The 14991-nt window shown below is 41.0% G+C and overlaps 1 protein-coding gene across 1 annotated transcript in view; it reads left to right on the top strand.

Annotated features, from left to right (window-relative positions):
- LOC150044767 (uncharacterized) overlaps positions 1-10140 on the top strand; it is a 65094-nt gene extending 54954 nt beyond the window's left edge. Inside the window, exons 7-8 of the mRNA XM_090321164.1 lie at positions 7665-7748; positions 8001-10140. Coding sequence (XP_090177290.1) covers positions 7665-7748; positions 8001-8839 — 923 coding nt within the window. The 3' untranslated portion in view covers positions 8840-10140. The remainder of the gene's footprint in view (positions 1-7664; positions 7749-8000) is intronic.
- Positions 10141-14991: the final 4851 nt, after the last annotated feature.

The following is a 14991-nucleotide window of genomic DNA, read 5'->3' on the forward strand; positions in this document are numbered from 1 at the left end:
ATCTTTACTGATGGCCTTTTGACAAAAGCAGATTAAATGACAACTTGCAAATCATTGCACAAGGGTACTCTGAGTGTTTGAATATAGGGAAATGTGCCATTTGTTAGCCATTACTGAAACATTATAAACAAGACTTACATATCATATACACTTCTCCTGTATAAATTTGGGTGATAAATACTGAGTTAGACATACATGTTTTTGTTGTATTTAGTATGTAAATGAATGAGGCAGTACACAAATGGTCAGTGCAGTCCTTGGATACCTTTGAATAAATAAAATAATCATTCATACATGCCTCAGTGTATTTCAGTAAAAACTAGTTTTAATGAGGGTTTCATTTTCTATTTGTTTCAATTAGTTAATTCTTTTTGGTGGGAACATTTGTTTTGGTTTGCTTTTTGCCAGTTCTAGACTTGAAGTCAGGGCATGGACACTGTCCTTGAGCTTTTTCAAGGCTACAGGTCTACCACATGAGCCGCAGCACAACTTCTGGCTTTTTTCTGTAGATGTGGTACAAAGGAATCAAATAAGGGGCTTCATGCATGATAGGCGAGCTATCCACCAGGAAGCCACACTCCCTACCCAGGCAAACATTAGCGTTTATGAATTCTGTATATCTATTAATCTAGAAATGAATTGCTTGTATACTATCTACCTAACATCTAATGGACTGGATTCTTCTTTAGCAGAGAGTTTATTGCTATACTTGTGATCCAAAAGAATCTATAGAAGGCTTTATGCTTCTCCAGCCTAAATAGTCTATGTTTTGCAGGAAAAAAATGGAGCAAAACCATACAGACTCTTTCCTAACCACCTCATTTGCTTTTTCTCCCAGCTATCCTTCCAGAATCCTCTGTTCATTGTCAAAAGCAAGAAAACATGAGAAGATCTGTGGTGAGTTGCTTTTTATTTCTCAGTGTTTTACCTACCTATGTGTGTTGAAGATTTAAAAATATAAGGAGATAAAGATGGAATTAGATCAAACAGATTATAAAAACCTTACATTCTGTCAATATTGAGTGCTAATTTGCTTCTGGTAGTTTTTAATTTTTCTGATATAAGAAAAAGTAAGCACACTTGTTATGTGATTCAGTGACAATGGGGAAGTGACTTCTCATGGAAGGTTTATTTTTTTTATTTTTTTATTCTTTTGCCAGTCCTGGGCTTGAGCTTACGGCCTGAGCACTGTCCTTGGGCTTTCTCAAGGTTAGAGTTCTACCACTTGAGCCTCAACACCACTTCTGGCTTTTTTCTATGTATGTTGTACCGAGGAATCGAACCCGGGTCCTCGTGCATGCTAGGCAAGCACTTTAACCACTAGGCCAAACTCATGGCCCTCATGGAAGGTTTATAAGCAAAGTGTGAGACATCACATTCCAATGAGTAACATAAATAAGTGTAGTTAATGAAATACTAGTGGAGCAGCTGAAATAGTGTGTCCACACACAACTTCTAGTGTGCTAGAGAAGAGAACAAGGTTCATGTGTACAAATTCCTCTCCATACATGCTTCTTGGACAGTTTTGTTGTTTATGTCTTACTGGAAAATTAGGCTACATGTGTCTTTTTATTTTTCTTATTCTGAATCCCTCTTCTTTCCTTCTTTACGTTTTTTCCTTGTTTTTTTGGCCAGTCCTGAGGCTTGGACTCAGGTCCTCAGCTCTGTCCTTGGACTTTCCTCAAGGCTAGCACTCCACCACTAGAGCCACAGCAGCACTTCTGGCTTTTTTGTGTATGGCATACTGTCTGAGATATCTAATCTGGGTCTTCCTGCATGCTAGGGAAACACTCTACCACTAGGCTATGCTCCTGGATCCCCCTCTCTGTCATAAGTCTCACCTTTTTCTTTTCTTCCAATGATCTTCTTTTGGCTTCATTTTGGCAGCTTTTTCTGTGTATGTGATATTGAGGAATTGAACTCAGTTCTTCGTGCATGCTAGGTAGGCAAGCACTCTACCAGTAGGCCAAACTCCCTGCCAGGAACTAGTTTTCCTTATTGATCCATTTTCCTTTGGTTCATAGAATTGACATTTTCTTTTCTATCTTTCTTGCCTGTTTTTTTTTTTTTTTTTTTGGTCATTCCTGAGGATGTGGTACTGGTGAATTGAACCTGGGTTTTTGTGTATGCTAGTCAGACACTCTTACCACTAGGCCAAACCCCAGCCAGAATTGACATTTTTTTTACATACCGTTCTTTCTTTCTTTTTTTCTTTTTTTCTTTCTTCCTTCCTTCCTTCCTTCCTTCCTTCCGTCCTTCCTTCCTTCCTTCCTTCCTTCCTTCCTTCCTTCCTTCCTTCCTTCTTTCCTTCCTTCAATCATTGATTTATTTATTTATTTAGTTCGTTAGTTTGCCAGTCCTAGGCCTGAGATCAGGGCCTGAGCACTATACTTGCAGTTTCTCAAAGCTAGAACTCTACTACTTGAGCCTCAGCATCACTTCCAGCTTTTTTTTTTCAATGTATATGGTACCGAGGTATCGAACCTGGGCCTTTGTGCATATGAGGGAAGGACTTTACCACTAGATCAAACTACCGGCCCTAACTTCAGTACTCTCCCTGAACTTATCAGCTCAAGCCTTACCATCCTGCCCCTGGGCTTGAGCATTGTCCTGAAACTCTTCAGCTAGAAGCCACTGCCCTATCCTGGAGACTGTTTTCTTGAGGTTAATTGGAGATGAGACACTCTGGTCCTTTTATGCAGGGCTGGCTCTGGACCTTGATCTCAGATCTCAGCCTCCTGAGGAGCTAGGTTTACAGGCTGGAGCCACAGCACCTGGTCAGAATTGACATTTTTCTTACCCAATATATAGGAAAATTGTTGCAAATTATAAACTGAGACACTTCTACAGGATTCCAGATCCAAAGGAAACAAATAAAAAAAAACAAAAAACAACAAGAAGACATAAAAAAATCGAGAAGTAAAAGAGAAACTAGGCTTTCCAAGTTTGACTAGCATTTGGGCCTAGAGTCCCAGCAAACAAGCATATTTAATTCACACAGGGAAGGTTACAAGGGATACATGAAAAAAAATAAAGCACCTATATTAATATTACAAGCAGAGCCAAAACAGAGTTTGTAAGAGGCTTTTAAGACAGGAGACTATAGCCCAGACAAATTCCAGCCATGAAATCCTCCTTAATTAGTCTTCAAGGTCAACAACATTCTAAGGTTCAGTTCCCAGGTTTTCCAGCACTAAGGAAGAGGTGTGATCTGAGACTCTGAACACTCTCCAGAGTTGCTGTTTAAACCCTTCGTGGCCAGCTGTCAGTATTTTGCATTCTGGCAAGGTGGAACTTTAAACCCTCAGCTTTAGGGTTCCTTTTATTCTTTTTTTTTTTTTTTGCCATTTCTTGGTTTGCCTCAGGGTCTGAGCACTGTCCTTGGCCTAAGCACCCTCCTTGGACATTCTCAAGGCTAGAGCTCTACCACTTGAGCATGAGCATCACTTTTGCCTTTTTTCTACATATGTGGTACTGAGGAATTGAACCCATGTCTTTGTGCATGCTGGGCAAGCACTCTGCCATCAGGCCAAAGTCAGGGCCCCAGAGTTCCTTTTAAGCATGTCTTTCGAGACTTTCCTTTTTACCATGCATCTTTTATTATGCAGATGTTTGATGTATTCGTTATTATAAATGGTCTGTAGCTATGGTCATACAATTTGTACTGATGTTTATTTCCTTTCATATTCCCACCATTTGTATTTTTCATTATTGTCTTTTGCTTAGGTTAGCTTTTTATTTGTTTTTTCTATATTTAGTATAGATCTCTTTTGACTGATTATTAAGATAATAATAGTTCAAAGACTGCCTGTTTAGTACAGATGCCAAACTTTTTCAAATATTTTGGTTCGATTGCTCTGTGCATCTGTGCAGTTCACAAATATGCAGGGCCTAGTATATTCCTTTGAAAAGCTATTTATTATGTAATAGCTATAATCTAGTCTGGTAGTTTGACTGTTCTTTTCATAGAAAATTAACTGGTAAGTTTATTTATTTATTTATTTATTTATTTATTTATTTATTGTTTTTCCTGTCCTGAGCTTGAGCTCAGGATCTGAGCACTACCCTTGGATTTCTCAAGGCTGGAGCTCTAACACTTGAGCTGTAAAATTTCCATTAGGTACATACTTGAGTATTGTCACTCACTTAAACATTCCCCTGGACACTCTACTTGTCACAGATGTCTTAATGGCATATGTATTCCATGTGATGTCCTGAATCTGTTCTGATTGCTTATGAGAGCTCTTTATAAAAGATCAAATTAGCATATTCAGTGAGGAAGAATATGAAAATATGGAAAAATAATTTGTTTACTTCATGGTTACTCTGAGAAGTAGTAAATTTTATCATATTATAAGCTAAGGACACTCTTTCAGAAACCTATGTATAATTAATTTTATTATTCCAGGTTATTAGCTCCTTAGAAGTTACTTTGTCTCTAATGCTAGCAGCAGAAACTTTGTATTACTAATTACTAAGTTAATATAGAGACATATATTTCTTTTAATTTTTCTTTCTCTTACTGTAACATAACAGAGCAAGCTCCAAACATTTGATGTAAGATGAAACATATATGAACAAGAGTGAATTTCCAGAGTTGGTATTCTTATGCCTCACAGTTAATGACTTGATGGAAATGTGCTGTTACAGAAGCTGGTGTCATTTGATGATGTGGCTGTGGATTTCAGCTGGCAGCAGTGGCAGATCCTGAACAATGCCCAGAGAACCATGTACAGGGATGTCATGCTAGATACCTACAGCAACTTTGTGTCCTTGGGTGAGCAAAAATCATAATAACCTACAAGGTCATCGTCATATTTTGTAGTGGATTTATGAATGTTTGTGTTATTGGAGTGTAAGATTTCAGGCCGCAGGATTTATACTCTAAATCTGGCACTGGTTGCAGTGCTTCACTCCTGTAATCCTGGCTCCTTAGGGGCTGAAATCTGAGATTTTGGGGTTGAAGCCATCAATGGCAGAAAAATCCCCATGAGGCTCTTATCTCCAATTAACTAATCAAGACTGGAAATGCTTTTGGGACTTGGCTTTCTCAAAGTCCGTGCTGACGTCCTCCTGAAGAACAGATGCCACCTGCCTGAACGCTGACATGCCAGGGGGTGTGAATCCTTCGTTTTCCTTTGCACAGTATTCCAGTGCACACTTAGCATTCTGGTGTTTTGTTTTGGGTTTTTTTTTCAGTTGATAGTTGAGCAAACTGACATTACAGAAAGTGCCTTAGACACTACAGTACTAAGACAATGTTAAATATATTATTTGCCTCTAGGACAATTTATTGTATTATTTTGACTGTGCTTCATAACATGTACCTCTCTAGTCAAAGTAGTATTATAAACATTCAGCAACAATGAATCAGTGTTAATGAAAAATCCTCAATCCTCTGCATTGTACTTCAAAACACAAAACCTTTGGGGGTTAAAAGCTTTATCATCTGTTAGGAAGAATTGTCATGCAGGTTTGGAATCTTGAATCTCCCCTGGATGAATTGTACTGGCTGTTGACCACCAGACTCCTGACTGCAGATATCTTTTCTTGTATTCCCATATTTCTAGACAATGATTTTTGTAAGACAATAAATTTATTCATTATAGACTAAAAAAAAGGGAAGCAAGATTTAGGATCAGCCTTGTGAACAATATGTGTGACATCCTAGAGCAGTGATGACCCAGCATGAGCCATAGTTCTCCACTACTTCTTATTAGCAGGGCACTGCTTTCCTAAACCTGAATTGATTGCCAAGCTGGAGCAAGGTACAGAACCCTGGGGAGCCTCTGACCAGAACTTCACAGGTGAGTGACATCATCATATGTAGTGATGCTGAGGCCTGAACTCAGTGGGTAAGTTCTTCTTGTGCTGTATGGAGCTATAATATTGCAGGTTTCCCTGAGTCCTGTGTGTGATGGAAAGCTAGGTGATCCTTGTGTCAAAAGACTGTGAAACAAGAGTTGATATGGAGATCTACTATGTTCTCTGTGGCGGTAAAGTTAGCAATTTCTTTCTTTATGTGGAAGTCACTATGGAACAAAAAGAATAAAGTGAATAATGTAGAAAATGAGATTTCATTTTCTGCCTGGTGCTGGAGGCTCACACCTGTAATCCTAGCTAATGAGGAGGCTGAGATCTGAGGATCTCAGTTCAAAGCCAGCCCAGGCATGAAAGTCTTTTAGACGCTTCTCTCTAAATAACTCCCAGAAAGCTGAAAGTGATCCTGTGGGGCAAAGTGGTAGCACACTAGTGTTGGCTGAAGAGCTCAGGGACAGTGTTCAGGCCCTGAGTTCAAATCCCAGAACTGATAAATAAAGAAAGAAAGGAAGGAAGAGAGAAAAGAGTTTTAATTTTCCTGGAAGTAAAAGTATGCCGGTGTGAGGAAATAAGGAATACATCAGGGCTGTTTTACTCTGAAAACCAAAATAGTGTATCAGTGGTGGCAGAGACTGAGATCCAGAAGCAGAGCTTTTAGTCTAGTGAGGATGATTAAGTAGGTGGTGAGCTGGAGTATCTTTGTTTTTCCAAGGTTCTGAGGAGCAGGAGTGTTAGGAAAGGAATTTGATGAGACATTGTCTAAGATAGAGAAACACAAATTTTATAATTCCCATAGATACCTAAAATAATTCTTAATGAGAAGTTAGAACTGAATGTATAAACAATTATTGAAAGGCAAAGAGTCACCTAATTATTGAGAAACACAGCAGTATTAGTTATTTCAAAAAAGTAAATGTAAACAAAGCAGCTTTTCTCCCATGATCAAGCAAATAATATTTGAAAAAAATGGTAAAGGCCAAAGGTAAGTACTGAGCTCAATTTTATCAGTACAAAATTGAGCAATTTGAGTAAATTTTTCTCTGTTATAAAACAAAGGAAAAAGGACACATAGAAAAACATTTTTCTCTGTAAAATATCTGGATTACTTGCTTAATTAATACACTAGAGAGAAAAGCATATATTTCTCTGTTGTTGTTTCTTATTTTTTTTGCCAGTACTGAGGACTGAACTCAGGAGCCTGAGCCTATCCTTGGACTTTCCTCAAGTTTAGTGCTCTACCACTTGAGCCACAGCAGTAGTTCTGACTTTTCTTTATATGTGGTACTGAGGAATCGATCCCCAGTCTTTGTGCATGATAGGCAAGCACTCTACCAGTAGGCCACACTCCCGGCAAAAGAAAAGCATATATTTCTCATAAATCAATTCCTACTTTGACATTTTAAAATCTCTTAACAGTTAGGATGGGAGAAAATGTCTTTACCTTTGCATTACAGAATCGTTGGTTCTCATTTGTATTTTTTTTGTATGACTCATTCTAGGTATCCAAAAGATGGAGGCAATGACTCAAACGTGTGAGGAAAATCCAGATGAATGTGTGTGTGAAGTAGAAAGCATGAATACTAACACAGTCGTGGAAAGAATGAGATCACTACGAACTTTTAAGTTGAATTCAAAACGTAAACCATACCTTACTTTACATGAGCAAACACACACAGGAGAGAAACCCTTTGAATGTATGGAAAGTGACAAATATTTCACCCTGAAATCAGATCTCAATGTACATACAAGAAATCACACAGAAAAGAAACCTTATGAATGCGACAAATGTGGAAAGACTTTCATGACGAAGTCACAGCTTGACATGGATAATAGAATTCACACAAGTGAGAAACCTTATGAATGCAACATATGTGGAAAGTCTTTCAGACTGAAGTCATACCTCAATTTGCATCAGAGAATTCACACAGGTGAGAAACCTTATAAGTGTAACACATGTGAAAAGTCTTTCAGACAAAAGTCAAACCTCTCTTCCCATCAGCGAACACACACAGGAGAGAAACCCTTTGAATGTAAGGAATGTGACAAATCCTTTGGATACAAGATAGATTTCCAAAGGCACTCCAGTATACACACAGGAGAGAAACCCTTTCAATGTAAGGAATGTGACAGATCCTTTGGATGCAAGAGAGATTTCCAAAGACACTCCAGTATACACACAGAAGAGAAACCCTTTGAATGTAAGGAATGTGGGAAGTCTTTCAGACAGAAACCATACCTCACTTTACATCAGAGAACACACACAGGAGAGAAACCCTTTGAATGTAAGGAATGTGGGAAGTCTTTCAGACAGAAATCATACCTCACTTTACATCAGAGAACACACACAGGAGAGAAACCCTTTGAATGTAAGGAATGTGAGAAATCCTTTGGATACAAGATTGATTTCCAAAGGCACTCCAGTATACACACAGGAGAGAAACCCTTTCAATGTAAGGAATGTGACAAATCCTTTGGATGCAAGAGAGATTTCCAAAGACACTCCCGTATACACACAGGAGAGAAACCCTTTGAATGTAAGGAATGTGGGAAGTCTTTCAGACAGAAATCATACCTCACTTTACATCAGAGAACACACACAGGAGAGAAACCCTTTGAATGTAAGGAATATGACAAATCCTTTGGATACAAGAGAGATTTCCAAAGGCACTCCAGTATACACACAGGAGAGAAACCCTTTGAATGCAAGGAATGTGACAAATCCTTTGGATGCAAGAGAGATTTCCAAAGACACTCCAGTATACACACAGGAGAGAAACCCTTTGAACGTAAGGAATGTGGGAAGTCTTTCAGACAGAAACCATACCTCACTTTACATCAGCGAACACACACAGGAGAGAAACCTTTGAATGTAAGGAATGTGATAAGTCCTTCTCCCAGAAATCAGGTCTCAACACACATACAAGAATTCACACAGGAGAGAAACTCTTTGAAGGTAAGGAATGTGACAAATCCTTCACCCGGAAATCAGATCTCAACAGACATACAAGGATTCACATAGGCTAGAGACCTTATGAGTGTAAAAAGTGTAGAAAGGCCTTCAACCAGCGTTCAAATCTCAGTGGCAATACTTTAGGAATAATAAATATGGAAAATCTTTCAACTAGGTAAGAACTCAGTTTGCATCAGAGAACCCATGCAAGAGAGAACCCTTATATTATGAAGGACCACTGTCTTTTGAGCAGAAGCCACATCTCGTGCATTAGAAAACCATTCAGGATAGAAGCCTTATGAATGCAGGAAGGCAGAGCTCACAACTCATTAACATACAAGAAACAAATACTATGAATGAAACAGATGTGGAAAGTTTCTCAAGAAGATGGCATGCCTCCGTTTTCATCAGAGAATACAAACAGGGGAGAAACCATATGAATGTAAGAAATGTCAAAAGTTATTCACCAAAAAAGTATAGCTCAATATTTCTAGAACACACACAGGGGAATGGGAGTTTATCCTAGTGGTATAGTGCTTGCTTAGCATGCATGAAAACATGGGTTCACTTATTCCATGCCACATACACAGAAGCCGTAAGTGGTGCTATGGCTCAAGTGGTAGAGCTATTTAGTCTTGAGGAAGACCAAGGACAGTGTTCAGGTCCTGAGTTCAAGCCCCAAGACTGGCTAAAAAAGACATTTTCTTATTTCTTCTCAGAAATAAGAGCTCTGGCTCTATGCGACTGGTGTTAAGGTCATCTCCAAGATGGTTTGGGGATTGTTAGATGGGAAGAGAGTGTCATGATTTGAGCATCTTTTTCTCCACTGTTCTCTCAATGTTTCTCACTGTATTGTGTGGTCCATGCATTATAACTCAGATGACTTAGTATTTCCAAATTGGTTTTTTTTTTTTTTTTTTGCCAGTCCTGGGCTTGAGCTCAGGGTCTGAGCCTCAGCACCACTTGAGCCTCAGCCCCACTTCCGGCTTTTCTTATGTGTGTGGTACCAAGGAATCGACCTCAGGTCTTCATGCATGCTAGGCAAGCAATCAACTACGAGGCCAAACTCCCAGCCCTCCAGATTGGTTTTTAATAGAAGATCTGATGGAAGATACCCCTCCTTGTTTATTACGAATTGTGCACAGAAGGAACATCTGTCTCCCCATCTTTTGTCCCTAAGTTCAGTAGAGAACATGGATGAACACACATTTGGGGATACATTTACTTTGTGTGTGGGGACAAATCTTGCAACTGGAACTCAGAGCCTAGGCACTGATCTTAAACATTTTTGCTGAAGGCTAATGCTGTACCACTTGAGCCATAACTCTACTTCTGGTTTCTCTGGTGGGAAAATAAAGACAAATATAATTAAACTGGTCCACAAGAGGTCATTGGATTTTTAAGTGGTGAAGTAGCAGAAAAATGATGAGAAAACGGATACATTGCTAACCATTTTTTATTGAGGTATGTGCTTATAGGATCACTGCTCCCTCTTCTTCTCCCCTCTTCTCTATTTTCCCTTTCTTGCCTTCACATTCTTCCCTCTTGTCTCTCCCAGTCCTTAAATCAGAGTCACATTCATGCTAGTAAGTGCTGCACTAGATGAGCCACACACCCTGCTCTTTTTGTTTCACTCCTTTTTATAATAGGGTTTATGTTTATGCCCAGGCCAGGTTGCACTACAATCCATCTTTATGTGCTTTCTGAGTAGCTGAGGTCACAAACACAGTGTACTGAGAACAGCTATTGAATGAGGTGCAGTAATGTGAACTTTTTGTCTGGATTAGCCATAAATCAAAAGACTCTGTATCTATATAGTCCTAGCTCTATAACAAGGTTACAAATGTGAGCAGCCATGCCTGACTCTAATTTCTACATATTTAATTATTTTAAAAGTTAAATTTGGGGATAATGGATGCTTTTACTTTCATAGTTTCAAATTTCAACTCCCAAAAGCCAAAACTTTAACATTTGCTTTTCCTGAGATAAGCAGATAAGATTTAAAAATATCAATTAACTACAAAAAAAAAAACTTTAAGGAAAGTATCCTTAACAGGGTAACTCTGGATTTGACACCTTGAAAAAAGTATCTTATTTCATACTCTTCTTTATGGAGAATGTATTCCACGAATGGGTCATGCCATCTCCAAAGCTTATGACTAGTTTTACTGAGAGGAGAAAAGCCCAAACTATACACAAACCCACCAGTGCAAGTTATAATGGCTGTATTCCAACTTTTCACCTGAAATGATTCAAGGGTAGGAAAGCGTAAGTATACAAAGGAGAAAAGGGCAGGCAAATAGGAAAATGATATCAATATTCCAAAAGTGTGGGATCAAAGAGTGGGTTAAAGATAGAATAATTCAGGCCAAGAGCATGAACTAGTGATAGAGTGATGGCCTAATGTACATGAAGCCCCAGGATTGAGTCCTCAGTGCCACGGGAGCAGAAAATAAGAAAACCAAAAGCGGTGCTGAGGTCAAGTTCTAGAGTATTAGCCTTGAAAAAAATCCAATGACAGTGCACAGGCCCTGAGTTCAAGCCCAGCCGTAGGGGGTAAAAAAAAAAAAGAATAGCTCATACAGTAGGTACTGGAACAAACAACTTTTAAAGAAAGAACCAGAGTTGGGTGCCAGTGGCTCATGCCTGTCATCCTAGCTACTGACGAGGCTAACATGTGAGGATTGCAGTTCAAGGCCAGCCTGGGCACAAAAGTCAGTGAGGCTTTTATCTCCAATTAACCACCTGAAAACTGGAAAGTGGTACTGTGGCTCAAGTGGGAGAGTGACAGCCTTGGGCCGAAGAACTCGGGGCCAGGGCCCAGATCCAATGTTCAAGCCCTACAACCAACCAAAAAAAAAAAAACAAAGGCAAGAAATTAAACCTCATAGGCATCCAATAATTGCTGTGTCATATACCTGAGAAATCAGAACCCAGCCACTCAAATTTATCAATGGTCTTTTCACTCTTTTGTAGCACTGGTGATTTCACTCAATAAATTGAGTAGGGAAGATAGGCACAACACAAGAGAAAGATAAATATTCAATGGTTGCGGTCTAAAAGGCCAAGTATTTTCCTTCCTGTGATTAGTGGACTTTGGAGGAAAGAGGTTGATTTCTCCAAGCCTTGAATATCCTCGTCAATTGCTCCTTGTAAGGACTCACAGGAGGTGGCTGAGTTACCAGAGATGCGACCCCCATCCCTAGTCCAGCCAGTCCTATGAGGCTCCCAATGGTAATAGAGGCGATTACCTCCCTTTTTTTTTTCTGTTCAGGCGTTCCATTATCCACTGAGTCATCATGTCTTCTTCAGTGTGATAAATTACCTGAGGTAGGAGCTGTACTAATACTCCAAAGGATTCCTTTCCCTGACCTTAATGTCATAGTATCTGGAGGGACAAGCAAGGGGTAAGTCCAGTTGAACAGGTCTACCAGGTGTCCGAGGGCGGCACCAGATACCCGGTGTGGGAAGTGGAATTAAAGGAGGAATTGCACAGTTGGGAATATTTGGTAGGAATCTTCCCCACACAGAGCCCTTGTCTGGACACCACTTGTGAGGTCAAATGGACGGCCTGTTGTTCCACCTACACTGAGTACAGTTGCTGCAGATGGAAATACTCCTTTGGGTGGCCAGGCCCTCATGAAAAAGAAAGTGAATGTCATAGCGTAACCAACGAGGTTGTAACGTTGGGACGGGTTTGATTTAGGACTTTAAAGGTAAGCAGTAGCAATTGCCACAAGGATCCTCCTGATGTTTAGGGCATGCCGGGGGTATCTACGGTTTTAGGGATTTGAGGGCTTTGTGGGCCCTGGGACTTCTGAGTCTTTTGGTCCTTTCCCTTAGGTTTTCTGGGGTTGCTTGGTTTCGGGTCACAGGAGGGCTTTAGTGCAACACTGGGACCTATGACTGCTGGGGGGAGCAGCGATCAGGCACCTTAACCACCTGCAAGGTTAACAGCACCCCTGAATGGACACCCCCGGTGTAATACAGTTGCTAGCCCCATGATTTACCTAGTTCCCACCCTTCCACCCTTTTCCCAGTGTCTGTGAATTATATCTTGATTTTGGAATCCTGGTTGCTGGGCTTGGAAAAGATTGCTAAATCCCTCCCAGTACCTCTCCACCAGGTGGAGGTGCTGGTTTCACAACCCCAGGCCTTACAGTCATATTCTTCGGGACCTCCACACCGGTCTGTCTGCTTTCCCCCAGGCCCATGTGCCAGCTGTGCCATCTGCATTCTGAGTGAGAGTCCTGTTTAGTCCAGCCAGTTCGGGCCCAGGATCGTTCGGGCCCAGGATCCTTCAGCCAGCTGGCATAGGTCAAAGTGGAGTTTGGGGAAATCGGGCAGGGGTCCCCGTGTCGTGGTCAGAATTATTCTCTTTCCTGTCTCAGGGTTGTGGATCACCCACATCCAGTTGGATGGTCTGTGAGGGTTTGTTGCAACAGAACACAAGGGTAAACAGATTAAAAGATAAAAGCGCAGAGCAAGCATGGTCACAGTTTTTGGCAGTGCAACTTAATTTTTAAAGGGTTGTTCTTAGTCTGATCAATCCTCCAGGTCGTCTTCTTCGCTGAGGGTTCAGTGAGGGCTGGAAATGGGTTCACTGGCTAGGCATGGGTGTATTGAATCCAGGAGGCCTCTCAGTCCACCTTGAGAGTGGTGGGAGTTGTCAGAATGGTTTTGAACGGTCCTTTCCGCGGTGGCTCCTAATTCTCCTGCGGGTGGTTCTTCACAAGTACCCAATCACCTGGTCTGTAGGGGTGAGGCACTGGAGGTGGTCCTGTCTCGTTCAGGTCCCTCAGCTTGGGCCAGACCACTTGTTGAGCCCTTTGCAGGGCTTGGAGTGAAAACAAGAGTTCAAAATCACCATCCTCTTTCTTTTTAACAAGGTTTTCCTTAAGGCTGGGTATTATAGGGGGTGGTCTACCAAACACTATTTCATAGGGGGTAAGTCCTAGTTTAAAAGGGAGTTTCAAACCCTGTACAGAGCATAGGGGAGAAGAGCTACCCAGTTTGTGCTCCATGGTCAATTTAGTTAGGGTCTTTTTTAATGTTCTATTCATTCTATCCACCTGTCCTGAACTTTGGGGTCTGTAGGCACAATGTAATTTCCAATCTGCCCCAAGAATGGAAGCCAATCTCTGACTTACCTTTGAGATGAATGCAGGTCCATTGTCCAAACCTATCATCATTGGAAAGCCATATCTGGATAAGATGTCCTCAGGTATCTTCTTGGCCACTATCTGTGCAGTTTCTCCTTTCGTGAGGAAGGCCTCTACCCATCCTGAGAAAGTATCTACAAAAACTAGTAAATACTTATACCCATACTTTCCTGGTTTTATTTCAGTAAAATCAACCTCCCATTAGGCTCCTGCCTTGTCCCCCTGCTGCCTTGCCCCTGCATTCTGCTGATTTCTCCCTGCATTATTTAGCTGGCTTACTCTGCAACTTGAGATAATCTGATCGATTTTTGTGGCTGCTTCCTTAATTCATAGTCCAGTTTGTCTTATTAAGTCTTACATTTTTCTGGCTCCCAGATGTGTGCTATGGTGGATTCTTCGCAGCACCTTTGTCCCTAATTTTTTGGGGAGCACTATGTGATACCTGGAATCTCTCCATCATCTGTCGAGGAGCTGTGCCATAGGGAGCTTTTGGGTCCATGGCAGTTCTTCCTCTGTGTACTCTGGGATCGGCGGTCAGGCTCTGGGTCCTGGGTCTGGGAGGGCTAGAGATGGGGTTGGAGATAGGCCACCTCCCGGGCAGTCTAGTTGGCCAGGTGATTGCCTCTGGACACAGGTCTATGGGTTTCTGGTGTCCTGGGCAGTGGACTATTGCCAGTTTCTTTGGTTCTCAAAGGGCAGCCAGGAGTGCCAATATTTCCTCCTTATTTTTAATGGTCTGTCCTGCTGTGGCTTGGGTGAAAGCCACCAGTTCTGCTCTTTGTGATGATGTCCCTGAAGGTAGGGATTCAGCCCAGATTGCTTTAGTCTCTGAGACTACTGCAGCCCCCGCATACATCTAGCTTTGGTGCATAAAGCTGCTCCCGTTGGTGAACCAGAAGACCTCTGCTGTGTTGGGTTTGGTGGGGATTAGTCTCTTGAGTTCCTTGTAGATACTGCATATTAAGCATTTGTCAGATGTATTATTGGTAAATATCTTTTCCCAGTTGCTTGGCTGTCTACTTTTGTGGCTATGCTTTTATCTGTGCAGAAACTTTTGAT

This window comes from Megascapheus bottae, chromosome 29 (assembly GCF_031878675.1).
Source record: "Megascapheus bottae isolate mThoBot1 chromosome 29, mThoBot2.hap1, whole genome shotgun sequence".
NCBI classification, from domain to species: Eukaryota; Metazoa; Chordata; class Mammalia; order Rodentia; family Geomyidae; genus Megascapheus; species Megascapheus bottae.